Source organism: Oncorhynchus nerka, linkage group LG15, assembly GCF_034236695.1.
Source record: "Oncorhynchus nerka isolate Pitt River linkage group LG15, Oner_Uvic_2.0, whole genome shotgun sequence".
NCBI classification, from domain to species: Eukaryota; Metazoa; Chordata; class Actinopteri; order Salmoniformes; family Salmonidae; genus Oncorhynchus; species Oncorhynchus nerka.
The window spans coordinates 68,393,885-68,412,470 of record NC_088410.1 but is presented as its reverse complement, the minus strand read 5'-3'; the positions used below and the strand labels follow the sequence as shown (position 1 = coordinate 68,412,470).

The 18,586-nt window shown below is 43.1% G+C and overlaps 2 protein-coding genes across 7 annotated transcripts; one reads left to right on the top strand and one right to left on the bottom strand.

Moving 5' to 3' along the window:
- Positions 1-680: 680 nt before the first annotated feature.
- On the top strand, positions 681-10,230 carry LOC135560241 (uncharacterized). 4 transcript variants are annotated; one of them, XM_065001836.1, is made up of 3 exons: positions 681-969; positions 1,047-1,109; positions 4,944-10,230. In XM_065001836.1, exon 3 carries the CDS (start codon positions 5,053-5,055, stop codon positions 5,812-5,814), a length of 762 nt encoding a protein of 253 aa, XP_064857908.1. In that variant the 5' UTR covers positions 681-969; positions 1,047-1,109; positions 4,944-5,052; the 3' UTR covers positions 5,815-10,230. The 4 variants fall into 4 exon arrangements, with proteins under 4 accessions (XP_064857908.1, XP_064857907.1, XP_064857905.1 ...); XM_065001835.1 differs by lacking the exon at positions 1,047-1,109; XM_065001833.1 differs by having other exon boundaries at positions 1,047-10,230.
- Positions 10,231-10,346: 116 nt separating this feature from the next.
- cdkn1a (cyclin dependent kinase inhibitor 1A) lies at positions 10,347-18,084 on the bottom strand. Of its 3 annotated transcripts, none has more exons than XM_065001837.1 (3): positions 17,981-18,084; positions 13,860-14,308; positions 10,347-13,697 (listed from the first exon to the last, which is right to left on the bottom strand). In XM_065001837.1, exons 2-3 carry the CDS (start codon positions 14,293-14,295, stop codon positions 13,642-13,644), a joined length of 492 nt encoding a protein of 163 aa, XP_064857909.1. In that variant the 5' UTR covers positions 14,296-14,308; positions 17,981-18,084; the 3' UTR covers positions 10,347-13,641. The 3 variants fall into 3 exon arrangements, with proteins under 3 accessions (XP_064857909.1, XP_029539213.1, XP_029539212.1); XM_029683353.2 differs by lacking the exon at positions 17,981-18,084 and adding an exon at positions 16,792-17,004; XM_029683352.2 differs by lacking the exon at positions 17,981-18,084 and adding an exon at positions 14,913-16,044.
- Positions 18,085-18,586: the final 502 nt, after the last annotated feature.

Here is an 18,586-nt window from a genome sequence, read left to right as displayed (position 1 = left end):
GATAGCCTATGTCTCACACAGTCATACTTACATTCTCCGTTATGTTTATAACATCATTTGTTTTTATTGAGGGTTCTTTATGAATAAGCACAATAAAGGTTTTTATTTTTTGGATTAACATTTATTTTCAACAATATACAATAACCTGCACACACACTGGAGGATCATATCACAGATATCAGCAATCATGAAAATCCACACAGAACTAAAGTTCACATCACCATTCCTTGTTCCTTAACAGATTCTACCCACAATCCATAAGACTGAACAGTTTATCAAATGGCCACCCGGACTATTTACATTGATCTCCCCTCTCCATTAGTTTTTACACTGCTGCTACTCGCTGTTTATTCTGTATGCATAGTCACTTTACCCCTACCTACATGTACAAATTACCTCTAACCTGTACCCCCGCACACTGACCCAGTACCAGTACCCCCTGTATATAGCCTTGTTATTGTTATGTTTTTGTGTTACTTTTTATAATGTTTTACTTTAGCTTATTTGGTCAATATTTTCTTAACCAACAGTGCAGTTCAAGAAGAGTTAAGGGCTTGGAAGTAAGTCTTTCACAGTTGTATTCGGCGCATATGACAAATAAGGCATTCAGTTGTACAACTGACTAGGTTACCCCCTTTCCTTTCCCGTTCCCAGTTATTCATTCATCAGAAGTGAGGAGCAGAGCAGAGGCATAAGAGCACCTCACACAACAAGAAGAGCATCAGAAACATGAACAACACAAAGTAGGTCATTGCTCTTGCTCTCTTTCTTCCCCTCTTCCTCCCCCTTAGTCAAGTCCTTGCAGCTCCGATGGATGAAAAGAACAGCTGCCCCACCAACATCTGGACTGAACTCCTGGCTGTCAGAGACATGGTAGTGGAGCAACGCATAGTGCTGAGAGACACAGATGTCAAGTTGAGCGTCATAGAGGGTGTGGTGGACAAACTCAGCATATACTGTATAATGAAGGTACAGTCAGATATATATCAAGTCAACTACTGTTGTTTTATTTGATAAATATCCTTCAATTATTTATGTCATTATAGCCATGGAGGCCAGGCTGAAAGTGAGTGGGGGCTTGGTAGCTGAACTGGAGAAAGAAATACCAGGTACTGTAATGCACAAAGCTAGATTTGGATAACTATTCACTGTTTTTTTGTCTGCTAGATGGAAGTAACTAACATTTCTTGCTATTTTGTAAAAAATAAGTGTTGCCATCAGTACAGTACTTTTTGGTAAGGGTCCTTGCCCTGAGTCCACAGAGAGGTCAGCAGTGGTGTTCTCTGCTGCACTGGGTAGCACCATAGGGCCTTCTGACCAAGATGGACCTTGAACAGAGAGGTGACCAAGAACCCAATGACCACTCTGACAGAACAGGGTTCCTTGGTTGAAATAGGAGAACAGTTTCTACAGCACTTCACCAATCTGGGCTTTATGGGAGAGTGGCCAAACGGAAGCCACTCACGAGAAAAACCTGCTTCAGAGTGCAAACGACTTTAGAATGGGGCGAAAAATGATGCTCCAACAGGAAAATGACCTCAAGCATACAGCCAAAGCAATGCTGAAATGGCTTAAGAACAAGAATGTGAAAGTTCTTGAGTGGCCCAGCCAAAGCCCAGGTTGAATCTGTGGAAAGACTTAAAGATTGCTCTTCACCGCCACTCCCCATCCCGAACTTAACAGAGCTTGAGAAAAGGAATGGGGGAAAATCCCCAAATCCAGATGTGCGAAGACACAAGATGACTCAGTTGTAATCGCAGCCAAAGGTGCTTCCCCAAAGTATTTACTCAGGGGTGTGAATAATTATGTAAATAGGATATTTCTGTATGTCATTTTCAATACATTTGCAAAGATTTCTACAAAAATGTTTTCACTTTGTCATTATGGGGTACAGTGTGTCAAGTTGAGGAATAAGTCAAGGTGTATGAATACTTTCTGATTTACAATTGCATTTTACAGGTTTTACTTTATCATGTCTTATACAGTATATAATCAAATTTCCTCATCTGTTTGTATGCCCTCTATCAAGGTGTTTTGGTGCTTCCCTTATGCACTACCCTTTTTACGTGCACATACTATACCACAGGTATAGTCAACTGTCTATCCTGCGCTCTATCTATAATGACAATAATGGTAGTTGGATCGTTTGTCCAGATCTACAATAGGTTAAATAGCAGTCATACCACCTGATAGGCAGGTGAGAGGCCAGGTGTGTCATTGCTCTTGAAAGAACAGTGAAGAAATGCAGGTCAAAAAGCTCCACCATTGATCTTGTTTAGGAACAATACAAGTATCTTACCTAGAATATCTACAACACCACAATCCAATGAATAATTGTATTGTTTTCAAGTGAGTGCAAATGAGAACAATTATACTCTAAGCTGTAAACTGCAATGGAAATTTCATTAGAATAATGGCGCTAAAGCCCTGTTATTTGAACGTTTCGTTCCATTCATTCCATTTAGATCAGTTGTGGGTCTACTCTCAACAGATTATACAAAGGCACAGTAGCAGGCCAGTCTGGCTGTATTTTTACTTCTGATACTGTTGTCGATCATCATTCCCCGAAGTCGTCCTATAGTGTGGCAAAATATTTTTATAACTAACCCAAGATAAACCACAGCCTGTCGTTTCTATTCGGGACAAATGAGTCATATTGGACAGAACAAGCAAGGAGGTGGGTAGAGCCAAACACAAGCTAGCGAGATCCTATTGGCGTGTTCGAGCAAATATTTGTGTATTTCCATTAGGGAACGCCTACTCTGTGAAGTACGCGTGTACAGTAACTCGATTTGCCTTTGCACCCCTTTGAAACAACAAGATTTTTGAACACTTTGGCAAAGTTCTACAAAACTTTGTCCACTCTGTTCATAACATATTCGTTTTAGGAACAGAAAACTGTATTGAAATCAATGTTTGATCAATGAGAAAAGTTGCAGGATGTCGGCAAAAATCAATTCTCCCACTGCCAACCACAGGGCTTCCTCTCACTACCATAATTGGTAGTGAGTGTAAACGGCAAGCGTTTACTTCACTTTTATACATCCGGTAAAATATCTGTCTCATTGTTCTATGTGTGGTGTGGCCACACAGGCCTATGCCAGTGGAAGGGGAGGACCCTCCTCCTCAGTGAATTTCATCATCAACAAAAACATTTTTAAACACTTTAAAAGTTATCCTTTTTAGATAAAACTTTACTTTTAATATATTCACGTCACCAAATAATTTATTAAAACACACTGTTTTGAAATGAAGGTCTACAGTAGCCTCAAAAGCACTCTGTGGGGTAGCACCATGGTGTAGCCGGAGGACAGCTAGCTTCCGTCCTCCTCTGGGTACATTGACTTCAATACAAAATCTAGGAAGCTCATGGTTCTCACCGCTTTCTATAGACTTACACAGTAATTATGACAACTTCCAGAGGACGTCCTCCAACTTATCAGAGCTCTTGCAGCATGAACTGACATGTTGTCCACCCAATCAAAGGATCAGAGAATTAATCTAGATCTGAAAGAATAAGCTACAGCTAGCTAGCAAGAGAGAGACATTTAGTCATTTTTTTCCACTTTCAGTTTCACTTACTTAGCTAGCAAATGCAGCTAGCTAGTTTAGCCTACTCAAACACCCTGTTCAAAGAGAGCGATGCTATGTTAGCTAGCTGGCTATGACTATCCAACACAACACTGGATTCTTCCAAGTCAAGGTAAGCTGTTGGTTTTACTAATTTATTGCCACCGGGACCTGCCGGTGTAAGTGCTAAACTGCTTACTGACTGTACACTGTAATGTTACTGCATGATTGTAGCAGGTTTACTAACTTGTTTAACAGGTTTACTAACTTGCACCAATGTTCAATATACAGTATATCCACAAGATAGAGGTATTATCTGATAGGCAGGTGAGAGGCCAGGTGTGTCATTGCTCTTGAAAGAACAGTGAAGAAATGCAGGTCAAAAAGCTCCCCCATTGATCTTGTTTAGGAACAATAAAAGTATTGTCAGGAAAACTATGATATATGAAGACTATGATATATCAGTGCTCGTCTATGTACTCATGTTATTTTATGCCCAGCTGTATTTATTGTCTTCTTTTATATATTATTGACTATGATGACTATGATGTTACTTTAGCTAATACGGTGACAACAATGTAGGCTGTGTGTAGCGGTTATGATATGGTTTGGCTTAGAAAGGTTTTTTCAACCTGGACACATACAGGCGATGTGTTGTGCATTGAAGTCCACAAGCGATTTTTATTTTATTTAACCTTTATTTAAATAGGTCAGTTAAGAACAAATTCTTATTCACAATGACGGCCTAGGAATAGTGGGTTAACTGCCTTGTTCAAGGGCAGAACGACAGATCTTTACCTTGTCAGCGCTGGGATTTGACCTAGCAACCTTTCGGTTACTGATCCAACGCTCTAACCACTAGGCTACCTGACGCCACAAAATGGGAAAAAGTGAGAGGAGGAGAGCGCATAGATGCAAGAAGGAACACAACGTGGCTGCTATGAAAGTGAACTGTTTACGTGTGTATTCATTATGCCAATTCTGTTGAAAAAAAATCTTAAACGGAAGCAAACGGAACGAAGCGGGGATAAACAGACCTGAATTTGTCCAATAGAAACTCTCGTTTGCAACTGTTGGACTAATGATTACGCCCTAGATCAGCTAGATGCAGGCAAGAGTGTGCAAGGAGGTATTGAATGTGTCACTGTCTGTCCATGTGGCACTGTCTGTCACATTGTAAACTATCATTCATAGGCTAGGTTGTAGCAACCTCATGATGGGTATAGGGACAATGTTAGTATGATGTAGTAGCAGTGGTGTAAAGTACTTAAGTAAAAATATACTTTAAAGCACTACTTAAGTCATTTTTTGGGGTATCTGTACTTTGCTATTCATATTTTTGACAACATTTACTTTTACTTCACTACATTCAGGAGATGCAGCAGCAGGAGCAACAGCAGCAGCAGCAAAAGCAGCAGCAGCAGCAGCAGCAGTGGGAGAGGCTGCACCTTTTGGAAAAATGGACTTGGGAGGAGATCCTAGATGGGAAAGGACCCTGGGCAGAGCCTGGGGAATATTGCTGCCCCAAAGCCGAGCTGGAGGCAGCGAAATCAGAGAGGCAGCATTAGTCCAGAGGCGCCAGAGCCCCTCAGTTCAGAGGCGCCAGAGCCCCTAGGTCCAGAGGCGCCAGAGCTTCTCAGTCCAGTGCTGCCAGAGCCTTCCTCCTCTCCAGCGCAGCCGGAGTCTCCCGCCTGTCCGGCAGATTCTCCCATCTGTCCAGAGCCGCCAGAGCCGCCAGACAGCCAGGATCCGCCAGAGCCGCCAGTCAGCCAGGATCCGCCAGAGCCGCCAGTCAGCCAGGATCCGCCAGTCAGCCAGGATCCGCCAGAGCCGCCAGTCAGCCAGGATCCGCCAGTCAGCCAGGATCCGCCAGAGCCGCCAGTCAGCCAGGATCCGCCAGAGCCGCCAGTCAGCCAGGATCCGCCAGAGCCGCCAGGAGCCGCCAGTCAGCCAGGATCCGCCAGAGCCGCCAGTCAGCCAGGATCCGCCAGAGCCGCCAGGAGCCGCCAGAGCCGCCAGTCAGCCAGGAGCCGCCAGAGCCGCCAGTCAGCCAGGATCCGCCAGAGCCGCCTGTCAGCCAGAAGCCGCCAGAGCCGCCTGTCAGCCAGGAGCCGCCAGAGCCGCCTGTCAGCCAGGAGCCGCCAGAGCTGCCAGAGCCGTCTGTCAGCCAGGAGCCGCCAGTCAGCCAGGAGCCGCCAGAGCCGTCAGTCAGCCAGGAGCCGCCAGAGCCGTCAACCAGCCTGAGCTACATCTCAGGCCTGCGCTACCTCTCAGTCCTGAGCTACCTCTCAGTCCTGAGCTACCCCTCAGTCCTGAGCTACCTCAGTCCCGAGCTGCCCCTCAGCACGGAGCTGCCCCTCAGTCCAGTGGGGCCCTTTGTTAGGGTTACTAGGCCAAGGTCGGCGGCGAGGGTCGCCACTCAAAGGGCACTAAGGAGGTGGACTAAGACAATGATGGAGTGGGGTCCACGTCCAGCGCCAGAGCCATAGCCGCGGACAGATGCCCACCCAGACCCTCCCCTATAGGTTTAGGTTGTGCGGTCGGAGTCCGCACCTTGGGGGGTACTGTCACGTTCTGACCATAGTTCTTTTGTGTTTTCCTTGTTTTAGTGTTGGTCAGGACGTGAGCTGGGTGGGCATTCTATGTTGTGTGTCTGGTTTGTCTATTTCTATGTTTGGCCTGATATGGTTCTCAAGCCGAGGCAGGTGTTAGTCATTGTCTCTGATTGGGAACCATATTTAGGTAGCCTGTTTTGTGTTGGGTTTTGTGGGTGATTGTTTCTTGTCTTTGTGTCTATGCACCAGATAAGACTGTGTTCGCTTTTCACATTTATTGTTTTGTAGTTAGTTCATGTTAAGGGTCTCTTATTGAAGAACATGAACTCTAACCACGCTGTGTTTTGTTCCGCCTCTCCTTCCCAGGAAGAAAGCCGTTACACATCCCTACTGCATCTGATCTGGCAGACTTCATTTGTAAATTATATTTGAGTGTTGGAGTGTGCCCCTGGCTATCTGTAAATAAATAAAAACTAGAATATGTGGCCATCTGCTTAATATAAGGAATTTGAAATTATTTATACTTGTACTTTTACTTTTGATATTTAAGTATATTTTAGCAATTACATTTGTATTTGTATTTATTATGGGTCCCCATTAGCTGCTGCCAAGGCATCAGCTATTCTCCCTGGGGTCTGTCAAAATTAATGCAGTTTTACAATACATTCTTCAATACATTCTATCACATTTACTTAAGTATTCAGCCTCTACTCAGTAGGTGTTGAAGCACCTTTGTCAGCGATTACAGCCTTGAGTCTTCTTGGGTATGACACTACAAGCTTGCCACACCTGTATTTGGGGAGTTTCTTCCATTCTTCTCTGCAGATCCTAACAAGCTCTGTCAGGTTGGATGGGGAGCGTCGCTGCACAGCATTTCCAGGTCTCTCCAGAGATGTTAGATCAGGTTAAAGTCCGGGCTCTGGCTGGGCCACTCAAGGACATTCAGAGACTTGTCCCAAAGCCACTCCTGCGTTGTCTTGGCTGTGTGCTTAGGGTCATTGTCCTGTTGGAAGGTGAACCTTCGCTCCAGTCTGAGGTCCTGAGCGCTCTGGAGCAGGTTTTCATCAAGGATCTCTCTGTACTTTGCTCCGTTCATCTATCCTGACTAGTCTCCCAGTCCCTGCCACTGAAAAACATCCCCACAGCATGATGCTGCCACCACCATGCTTCATCGTAGGGATGGTAACAGGTTTCCTCCAGATGTGACGCTTAAGATGTGTCGCCAATGAGTTCACACTTGGTTTCATCAGACCAGAGAATCTTGTTTCTCGTGGTCTGAGAGTTCTTTAGGTGCCTTTTGGTAAACTCCAAGTGGGCTGTCACATGCCTTTTATTGAGGAGTGGCTTCCGTCTGGCCGCTCTACCACAAAGGCATGATTGGTTTGAGTGGTGAAGAGATGGTTGTCCTTCTAGAAGGTTCTCCACAGAGGGACTCTGGAGCTCTGTCACAGTGACCATCGGGTTCTTGGTCACCTCCCTGACCAAGGCCCTTCTCCCCCGATTGCTGAGTTTGGCCAGGCAGCCAGCTCTCGGAAGAGTCTTGGTGGTTCCAAACTTCCATTTAAGAATGATGGAGGCAACTGTGTTCTTGGGGACCTTCAAAGCTGCAGAAAGGTTTTGGTACCCTTGCCCAGATCTGTGCCTCGGCACAATCCTGTCTCTGAGCTTTATAGACAATTCCTTTGATCTCATGGCTTGGTTTTTGCTCTGACATGCACTGTCAACTGTGGGATCTTATATAGACAAGTGTGTGCCTTTCCAAATCATGTCCAGTCAATTTAATATTCCACAGGTCGGGGTCTACCTGATAGTTTTCAGTCTGGTGTTTTCTGTAACGACCTTAGTGATCACAGTTTTACAGCCTGTGTTCGTAATGACTGCTCAGTCAAACGACCTGTCCTGATTTGTTATAGTCGCTTGCTAAAAAACTTTAATGAGCAATCCTTCCTTCATGTCCTGGCCTCATGGCAAAATTTTCAATGATATTGTTAACAAACACGCCACCATAAAGGAAATGAGAATTAAAAACAGATTTATCCCCTGCTTCGACCGTGATCTTGCAGAGTTACTCAACCTCAAGAATTTGATTTGGCAAAAGGCTCGGCACACACATACTCAGGCTGACTGACTCGCATTCGGGCAAATGAGAAATAAGTGCACTCAGGCTTTCCGGAAGGCCAAAGTTAACTGCTCCTTAAAGTAACTATCTCTCTTTGTGGGGCTAAGCCCAAGAAGTTCTGGAAAACGTTTAAAGACCTGGAGAATAAACCCTCCTCCTCACAGCTGCCCATGTCCCTTAAAGTTGATGATGTGGTTTTTACTGACAAGAAGCACATGGCTGAGCTTTTTAATCACCACTTCATTCAATTCCTATTTGACTCAGCTATGCCTCCTTGCCCGTCCAACATTTCCTCATCTCCCACCCCCTTCTTATTCTAATAATCGCGAAGCCTATCTCTGACCTTTTTAACATGTCTCTCCTCTTTGGGGAGGTTCCCATTGCTTGGAAGGCAGTCACGGTTTGTCCTTTATTTAAAGAGGAGATCAAGCTGATCCTAACTGTTATAGGCCTATTTCTATTTTTCCCTGTTTATCAAAAGTGTTGGAAAAACTGACTGGCTATCTTGATGTCTATAGTATTCTCTCTGGTATGCAATCTGGTTTACACGCAGGTTATGGATGTGTCACTGCAACCTTAAAGGTCCTCACTGATGTCACCATTGCCCTTGATTCATACAATGTTGTGCTGCTGTTTTTATTGACTTGGCCAAAGCTTTTGATACGGTAGACCATTCCATTCTTGTGGGCCAACTAAGTATTGGTGTCTCTAAGGGGTCTTTGGCCTGGTTTGCTAACTACCTCTCAAAGAGTGCAGTGTATAAAGTCAGAACATCTGCTGTCTCAGCCACTGCCTGTTACCAAGGGTATACCACAATGGCTTGATCCTAGGCCCCACGCTCTTCACAATTTACATCAACAACATAGCTCAGGCAGCTCAGGCAGTAGCTGCAGTAGGAAGCTCTCTTATCCATTTATATGCAGATTATACAGTTTTATACTCAGCTGGCCCCTCCCCAGATTTTGTGTTAAAAGCTCTACAACAAAGCTTTCTTAGTGTCCAACAAGCTTTCTCTGCCCTTAACACCTCCAAAACAAAGGTCATGTGGTTTGGTAAGAAGGGGCGGCAGGGTAGCCTAGTGGTTAGAGCATTGGCCTAGTAACCGAAAGGTTGCAAGTTCAAATCCCCGAGCTGACAAGGTACAAAATCTGTCGTTCTGCCCCTGAACAGGCAGTTAACCCACTGTTCCTAGGCCGTCATTGAAAATAAGAATTTGTTCTTAACTGACTTGCCTAGTAAAATAAAGGTAAAAAAAAAAAGAAAAAGAAAAAAGAAAGAAGAATGCCCCTCTCCCCACAGGTGTGAGTACTACCTCTGAGGGATTAGAGCTTGACCTCATATAAGTACTTGAGAGTATGGCTAGATGGTACACTGCCCTTTTCTGCCTATTTATAAAACCCTCCTAGGCCTCACTCCCCCTATCTGAGATACCTACTGCAGCCCTCATCCTCCACATACAACACCCGTTCTGCCAGTCACATTCTGTTAAAGGTCCCCAAAGCACACACATCCGTGGGTAGCTCATCTTTTCATTTTGCTGCAGCTAGCGACTGGAACGAGCTGCAACAAACACTCAAACTGGACAGTTTTATCTCAATCTCTTCATTCAAATACTCAACCGTGGACACTCTTAATGACAGTTGTGGCTGCTTTGCGTGATGCTTTGCGTGATGTATTGTTGTCTCTACCTTCTTGCCCTTTGTGCTGTTATCTCTGCCCAATACTGCTTGTACCCTGTTTTGTGCTGCTACCATGTTGTTGCCACGTTGTGTTGCAGCCATGCTATCGTCTTAGGTCTTTATGTAGTGTTGTGTTGTCTCTCGTCTTGATGTGTGTTTTGTTCTATATTTTTAAATCCCAGCCTGTCCCCGCAGAAGGCCTTTTGGTAGGCCGTCACTGTAAATAATAATTTGTTCTTAACTGACTTGCCTAGTTATTAAAGGTTAAATAAAAGGTTGTAGAAACATCAAGGATGATCAATGGAAACCTGTTTTCGCTTTGTCATTATGGGTAGATTGATGAGGGAAAACGCTTTAAAAAAAAAACTATTTTAGAATAAGGCTGTAACGTAACAAAATGTGGAAAAAGTCAAGGGGTCTGAATACTTTCCAATTGCACTGTATGTATTTATTGTCAATTAACCAATTACACATATCTACTTTGTATTACAATAAATAAGAATGTCTTAGTTGTAGCTATGAAAACACTATGTAAGCCTGTGCACCAACATCTATAAAAATAGGTGCACTTTTGGGGTAATGTATGCTGATATTTGCATAGCAGTGCATAAGGTGCTGTGAACATTAAGCAAAGCTATTAGTTAAGTTCGGAATGTTGCCATACAGTGATGTTGTCTAACCACCATTCAAATTACCCATAGCAGCAGGATCAGCCATCATAACAATAAATAACCATTATGCACCAATAGCTTACAGTTTGAGGCAGATAAAAACTTCAAATAGAATGGAGGCTATAGCTCAGTCAAAAATAGCTGTTTTTGAGGACACAATCTCTCTGTTTAGATTCAAATACCATACAGGCACTTGTACCTGCTGTTGGCTACATGAAAAAAATGTTGTGCAATACTGCAAGAAAACTTTAAATGTTTCACTGCTTAACAGTGATATTAACATCAAGATAAAGCTGCTACTTACAGTGAGGGGGAAAAGTATTTGATCCCCTGCTGATTTTGTATGTTTGCCCACTGACAAAGAAATGATCAGTCTATAATTTTAATGGTAGGTTTATTTGAACAGTGAGAGACAGAATAACAACAACAAAAATCCAGAAAAACACATGTCAAAAATGTTATGAATGGATTTGCATTTTAAATGAGGGAAATAAGTATTTGATACCCTCCGCAAAACATGACTTAGTACTTGGTGGCAAAACCCTTGTTTGCAATCAGAGGTTAGACGTTTCTTGTAGTTGGCCACCAGGTTTGCACAAATCTCAGGAGGGATTTTGTCCCACTCCTCTTTGCAGATCTTCTCCAAGTCATTAAGGTTGAGGCTGACGTTTGGCTCGAACCTTCAGCTCCCTCCACAGATTTTCTATGGGATTAAGGTCTGGAGACTGGCTAGGCCACTCCAGGACATTAATGTGCTTCTTCTTGAGGAACTCCTTTGTTGCCTTGGCCGTGTGTTTTGGGTCATTGTCATGCTGGAATACCCATCCACGACCCATTTTCAATGCCCTGGCTGAGGGAAGGAGGTTCTCACCCAAGATTTGACGGTACATGGCCCGTCCATCGTCCCTTTGATGCGGTGAAGTTGTCCTGTCCACTTAGCAGAAAAACACCCCCAAAGCATAATGTTTTCACCTCCATGTTTGACGGTGGCGATGGTGTTCTTGGGGTCATAGGCAGCATTCCTCCTCCTTCAAACACAGCAAGTTGAGTTGATGCCAAAGAGCTCCATTTTGGTCTCATCTGACTACAACACCTTCACCCAGTTGTCCTCTGAATCATTCAGATGTTCATTGGCAAACTTCAGACGGTCATGTATATGTGCTTTCTTGAGCAGGGGGACCTTGCAGAAACTCCTTCACGGCGTAGTGTGTTACCAATTGTTTTCTTGGTGACTATGGTCCCAGCTGCCTTGAGATTATTGACAAGATCCTCCCGTGTAGTTCTGGGCTGATTCCTCACCGTTCTCATGATCATTGCAAATCCACGATTGACAGTTCTTTTGTGTTTCTTCCATTTGTGAAAAATCGCACCAACTGTTGTCACCTTCTCACCAAGCTGCTTGGTAATGGTCTTGTAGCCCATTCCAGCCTTGTGTAGGTCTACAATCTTGTCCCTGACATCATTGGAGAGCTCTTTGGTCTTGGCCATGGTGGAGAGTTTGGAATCTGATTGATTGCTTCTGTGGACAGGTGTCTTTTATACAGGTAACAAACTGAGATTAGGAGCGCTCCCTTTAAGAGTGTGCTCCTAATCTCAGCTCGTTATCTGTATAAAAGACACCTGGGAGCCAGAAATCTTTCTGATTGAGAGGGGGCCAAATACTTATTTCCCTCATTAAAATGCAAATCAATTCATAACATTTTTGACATGTGTTTTTCTGGATTTTTGTTGTTGTTATTCTGTCTCTCACTGTTCAAATAAACCTACCATTAAAATTATAGACTGATCATTTCTTTGTCAGTGGGCAAACGAACAAAATCAGCAGGGGATCAAATACTTTTTCCCCCTCACTGTATCTAAGGAAACGCGAATGTCTGGCTTTGTGTTCAGATGCTAAATAGACTTTGTAAAAAGCTTGAAAGAACATAGCAGAGGTCCCTATCAACAAATTCCCAAGAGTATTATAGCAAGAAGCCCTAGTTAGGTAGAAAGGGGGGACATTGGGTGGCAGGTAGCCTAGTGTTTAGAGCATTGGACTAGTAACCGGAAGTTTGCAAGATCAAAACCCCGAGCTGACAAGGTAAAAATCTGTAATTCTGCCCCTGAACAAGGCAGGTATAACCCACTGTTCCTAACCGTCATTGAAAATAAGAATTTGTTCTTAACTGACTTGCCTAGTTAAATAAAAGGTGAGAAAAAAAAAATTGTGCCATTTCTATACAGGAGTTTGCATAATTTTATGCAGAGCAGTACCCTTCAAGTAGATTCCTATGAGTACATGTTGAGACACATATTTAAATTGTGAAATCTCATGTACAACAATACATACATTGGAAAGAAGTGCTTGCAAATGACAGACAATAACATGATTCCTGGCCCTCTTCATGAGAGACACATCATAATGAAAAAAACATCAATCCATACATTTGGATATTTGAACTGGAAAGACTGTTGAAGACTATTGTGTTGTTGTGGTCATTTCTTTCAAGTGTCCTCTCAATGTGACACCATATTACAGTAGATTCAAACTCAGCACCGTAAACAGTATGGTTTCATAATTTCAACATGTCATCAAAACAAGACGATTTATGCGTAGACCCAGAGGCATGGTTTCGATTGGTCTATATCAGTGCTGTGGAATACAGGACCTTAACTGTCCAGACTTAGATGTTCAAGTCTTCCTTACACTAAACGGTCATAAAGGTACAGAGGATGTTCTTTCATGACTCACAAATGGTCATGGATGCACCATTAGAATGTCCCTCCCTTACCACAGGGAGAACACAAGCCCCCTTACATTGAAATCAATTGTACATCGGTTAACCTACATGGATATAAAAATAAAACAGTACGCATCGGTAATGGATGCAATAAAATAGGTTGTTTCATTTTTCACTGTGTTTGTTTAGAGGATTGGTTATGTATTCCTCCTGGTAGGTGTACTGTATGCACTCAGTCTATTCAGCGTGTGGGTTCCTGAGAGAAGTAGTGCTTGCTGTGGTTGTCCGACTGTTGGCTCCCTGGCAGCTGTGACTGTGTCTCTGAAATCACCGGCCTGACTTAAGCGACGTACCCACCACTCTCTTCTTGGCTTGGTAGAAATCTGCAGACACCAAACAATGTTTTATTAGCATTGGACTCAGTGTTCAAAACTTAATTGAAGTAAACCAGCAGTTCAACCCTAACAACTTATAAACCCTTCCCCAAAAATATCCCCTACCCAAAAAGCATCCCCTACATCCACCCACCACACCAATCCTCCTACCTGTGAGGTTGGTCTGTTTTCTCTTCAGTTTGTTCTCGTTCTTGTCTTGCGGTTTCTCCAGGTTATGGAGGTTGGCTCTGTACTTCTCAGGGGTGCAAGGGATGTTTTCCTTACCACGGTGCCATGGCCCCGCCCTGACCCTCCCTGTGGATGCTGCCGGCCCTCTGATCTTCTGTGCCTCCCCCTGACTCAACAGGCAGGGCAGGTAGAGGAGAGGCACCTTGGTGCCCGGTACCTCTTCCCACTGGAAGTCTCCCCCAGCCAGAGGCTTATCTGACAGGAAGTCGAAGCCCCAGCGGCGACAGGCGTCCTCCAGGTCTCTGCGCAGGGTGTCCTGGTACTCCTGCTGCAGCTGCTCACGGTCAACTGGGCCAAACAGGTTCTGCCTGGCAGGACTTTTCCCCAGAGAGCTCAGGATGCGCTTACGACTGGCCATGGTTGTTCTGGTTCTAGATTGCAGGGGACACAGGGAGAGGATAGCATGGTTAGTTGACTGGGCACATAGAGCACAGCAAGAGGATAGTGGTCTGAGCCGCTGTCCAGGAAACAGTGACGTCATCAGTAAGATCATGTGAAAAGAAGTCATATCAAATGTATACACCGGATGTACTTGGAGTATGTCACACTATTGAGTCCCCTTCTTGAGTCTTCTACAGAATAGCAAAACTATCTAAAAGCACTGAGGTGGTAAAAAAATAAAAATCATGCAATGTTCCACTGCAACCAATCAGATACTTCTCTGAACATAGGTAAAGATGATAGCAAGAATATATGTAAGACCAAGACTGTTTCTCACAGATTTAAACCTCAACTACTAAACTAACATAATGAAATGATCTTAAATCACCCTATCACCAAAAACCATCAAACCGAAACAAATTAGTAAATGGCATCCTATAATTTGATATTCCAATATAATTCAAAAACCAACTATCAAACCATAATCACTTAAACAATACTAAATGTAACAAGTTGTATAGCCTACCACAACCAATAAAGAACTTACCATTTATGCACAAGTAAAACTCTCTCAAAATCTTAATTGTAACTTACTTCATATGTGTAACGGAGGAACCGGACTGTGTATTGAGAACGCTGCAGTTGTATTTAACAGCCATCAGACAGTGATTCACAAAGCCTTCCTACTTTCCTGATATAGTACATGTCTGGGCAAAGCTCTATGGACATGTAGAGACAAGTCCTGAACATCAACCATTATGACTGTAGTACAATAACTACTAGGCACCAGTGTTCATCCATCATTTAAGAAAAACATATTTCATGTAATTACATAACTAGCCTGAATGTACCACTACTATCAACTGACACTATTGTCATGTTTCACAATTTTCTATCTATTTCCCTGTCAGACAATGGTTAAATAGGGGTTCAGGTGTGTTGAGTGTCAAATCCCAGCCCTCATATTCTTGCTCTATGACCACAGAGCACTCTCATGGTAAAGAACCTTCCCTTGCAATAATAAAGTTTACCCTAAGGGAAGCAGAGGCTTCTATTAATCCCTTAGGAGATAATTACGCAAGCTGTATTTATGGAACTGTAAGCTAAATGTATACATTTTTGACAAGGAACCACATTCTTTACCATTCATTGCCATGCAAGAAAAATCAGTTCTAATTATCATTTTTTTACACATATAGTGTTGCAAATGTATTATTTCCTTGAAGTGCATAATAAGTAGGAAGTGGGGGAAGATGGGATCCCGTTTACTAAATTGTAGGAGATATCCGGGATGGGGCCCTTTGAGACATGCAGGGGGAACTTTGCCAGATCAAACTGGAAGTAGATTTGGTACAGTCAGTCAAGTTATTTACACAAAATTCCACTCAAAGCAAACTCAACCCCATCCCACAACATCCTCATGAGTAGGACTTTTCTGTTCTCATTTTGTTTTTAAAAAACCTGGGAGAGAAACTCATATCCCATGGAGCTCCAAACTGCTGTGAATTTATCTACTCTAGCCTACTTCTCCGTGTCTCTCTTTCCCTGTCTGTCTGCTGAGAGAAATCACCTGACAGGGTGGGCAGTCACACATGGGCAAGGCTGCAGAACACACTGGCCTGAAGTCATTACATGAGACATGTCTGAGAATTTGAAGGCATGCCCCATGACTAAGACATCAGTATAGTTAGAAGTTACATTACAAATCATATTTAAGGCCTCAGCCTGTTTTTACATAACTAGACTGAGCGAGACATTAAAATCCCTGTATTATCCATTATCACATTACTGGGTATTTCTGTTATAAGTACTCAAAATCAAAAATACACTTTTCAAAATGTTAACTTATGTGAAGTGAACATATCAAACTGGGAGTTGAGTATGGGGTCGATGTGGGTCTAATCTTACAGTAACTTCATGATACCATGTCTGATGTCATTCAAAACAATACAAACCGAGTTAACTAGCTACAGTAAACGAATAGTCTACAAAAAAATGGTAAATATATGGAAACGTGACAGGAGAAACCCTTATTTCCTATTTTCACTCAAAGAGCTCTCCGTTGACATCACTGAAAGGGGCGGATTCGAGTAAGTGGCGGGAGAAATACAGCAGACGCACATGACTTCAGAACCTGCCCACTTACTACTACACCCCACGTGAATCTGAAAATCGTTTGAACCTGTAACTGAGGAAATCAATACACACGGTTTCCAGTGGACAGATGTTGTTGACCCAGTGAAAAATGACAAAAATGTATGACTAATAAGCAAATACATTGTATCATTGACAAAAACGTATCTTATCAAACCATAGCCACCAACAGCAAGGTTAACTGTGAGGATGATTACAACTTGCCCTCGTTCAGTTGTATGAAATAATACATTTCCATCGGTCTATAGCCTACAAATCGACAGGCCTTTTCAATTTACATAAAAAATAGCATGCATAGATATTTTAAGATTTTACTTACTAGCCTAATGTAAAGGTCCCTTTTTAGGTTTATGCGGGTTACTCTTTGAAGATCAAATGAAACAAACGACGTTAGCCAACGTTAAGTAAACTTTTTCTTAGCATACCAATTTTCTCAAAACGAAATCCTTGTTACACAACTAAATCAACTCAAACCCTCACTAAGGGCTGCTTCTCTTTGCTCGATACCTTTCTCAGTGTTCTAGTGATGCAGAAGTGGGGTTTTATAGTAGAGAATGATAGAGGCCTCTAGTGGCCAAATGGCAATTTTAACATCGGCAGCACCTTCCCCCATGCTTCAGCCATTTTAAAGTAGTCAAAGGCTGCGGTTCAGACTTATAAAAGACACACCCTCGTCCACTTTATTTATTTAATTTAACTAGGCAAGTCAGTTAAGAACAAATTCTTATTTACAATGACGGCCTACAAAAAGGCCTCCTGCGGGAAGGGGCTGGGATTAAAATATAAATATAGGACAAAAGAGGCAACACAACACTACATAAAGAGAGACCTAAGACAACATAGGAAGGCAGCGACACAACATTACAATAACATGGTAGCGGCACAAAACATGGTACAAACATTATTGTGCACAGACAACAGCACAAAGGGCAAGAAGGTAGAGACAACAATTCATCACGCAAAACAGCCACAACTGTCAGTAAGAGTGTCCATGATTGAGTCTTTGAATGAAGAGACCCTTCACCATCTTGGCGGGCGGTTCAAATGATGAGACAAGCATGGTAAATTTGCAACGTAAGCCCCTCATCTTTAGTCGAATTTGTGAGTGTACTGTACAATTATGTTCACTTTGGGGCCTGAAACTCCCCATAATTCAATTCGCGATGATTGTACAACCGCTAAGAAAAGTCCGCCAAAAAGTAACGTCAATGTCAATAGAGTCAACATACAAGTGTAAGTAAAAACGAATGTAAATAAATGAGAAATCTGCTACCAATGCACATTACGGCACAAACACGTCTCGTAAAAGTAATGATGTTTTTGTTTGGTTAGCTTTTGGAAATTGTATAAATAAAACATGTTCCTTCTTCAGAAGTTCCAGCTAGGCAGGCTAACGTTATTTAGCTAGCTATCATACCGTGGGCGAATATTAATAATGATATTGTAGCGACCCGCACAGACAGCTGTGTGTTATGTGTTAAGCTAGGAGGTGGTTGTGCTGTACTGACCAGTACCCGGTGTTCGCGGGGTCCGACATGTCAATCAACCTGCTATCTGCCAATCACGGGAATGCCTGGAATGTTCTGATGCCGGGCATCCTGGTGGTTGGCGGAGTGGCGTGGAGGGGGGTTGGGCAGGTGGGGTGGAGCATTGGAAGTTAAGACCAGATTCAGCTTTTGTTCTCTTACTTACGTCTGGGCTTCACAAGAGAAGGTCACGATTGGCTTGTGGGTTATCTGTCATCTTTTTGGCGTGTGCTACGGCCCAAACAGTAGCCTGTGTAAAGTTGGTTTAATAAACCGTCAATTCGCAAACTCAAGCCTCTGCCTGGACAATTGTTCATTTATGATCTAGGCAGGTCATTACAATATATTTAATGTAAGTAGACATGCAATCATAATTGACTGTAGCGCATATAAAGCACTCACACGCTACCGGTGGCTGAAAACACAATCATCGCGTTGAACGATTGACGAATTTTTGGGATGGGCGGTCCATTTAAAAATCTGTCCTTCCCATCCCTGCAAGGGACGTCATGATATGACAACAGAAGTGTACACTTAATTTGATGTCTGAGGGGATAGGGTGTTTCTTTTAAGTGTTTTGACTGCAAC

Coding starts and splice junctions, on each gene's coding strand:
- cdkn1a (XM_029683352.2), bottom strand. CDS start 14,977: ATGGCTGTTAAATACAACTGCAGCGTTCTCAATACACAGTCCGGTTCC. Junction 14,309..14,912: donor TCCTCCGTTACACATATGAA/GTAAGTTACAAT, acceptor CCTGCAATCTAG/AACCAGAACAACCATGGCCA. Junction 13,698..13,859: donor AAAACAGACCAACCTCACAG/GTAGGAGGATTG, acceptor TGGTGTCTGCAG/ATTTCTACCAAGCCAAGAAG.
- LOC135560241 (XM_065001835.1), top strand. CDS start 5,053: ATGGGAAAGGACCCTGGGCAGAGCCTGGGGAATATTGCTGCCCCAAAG.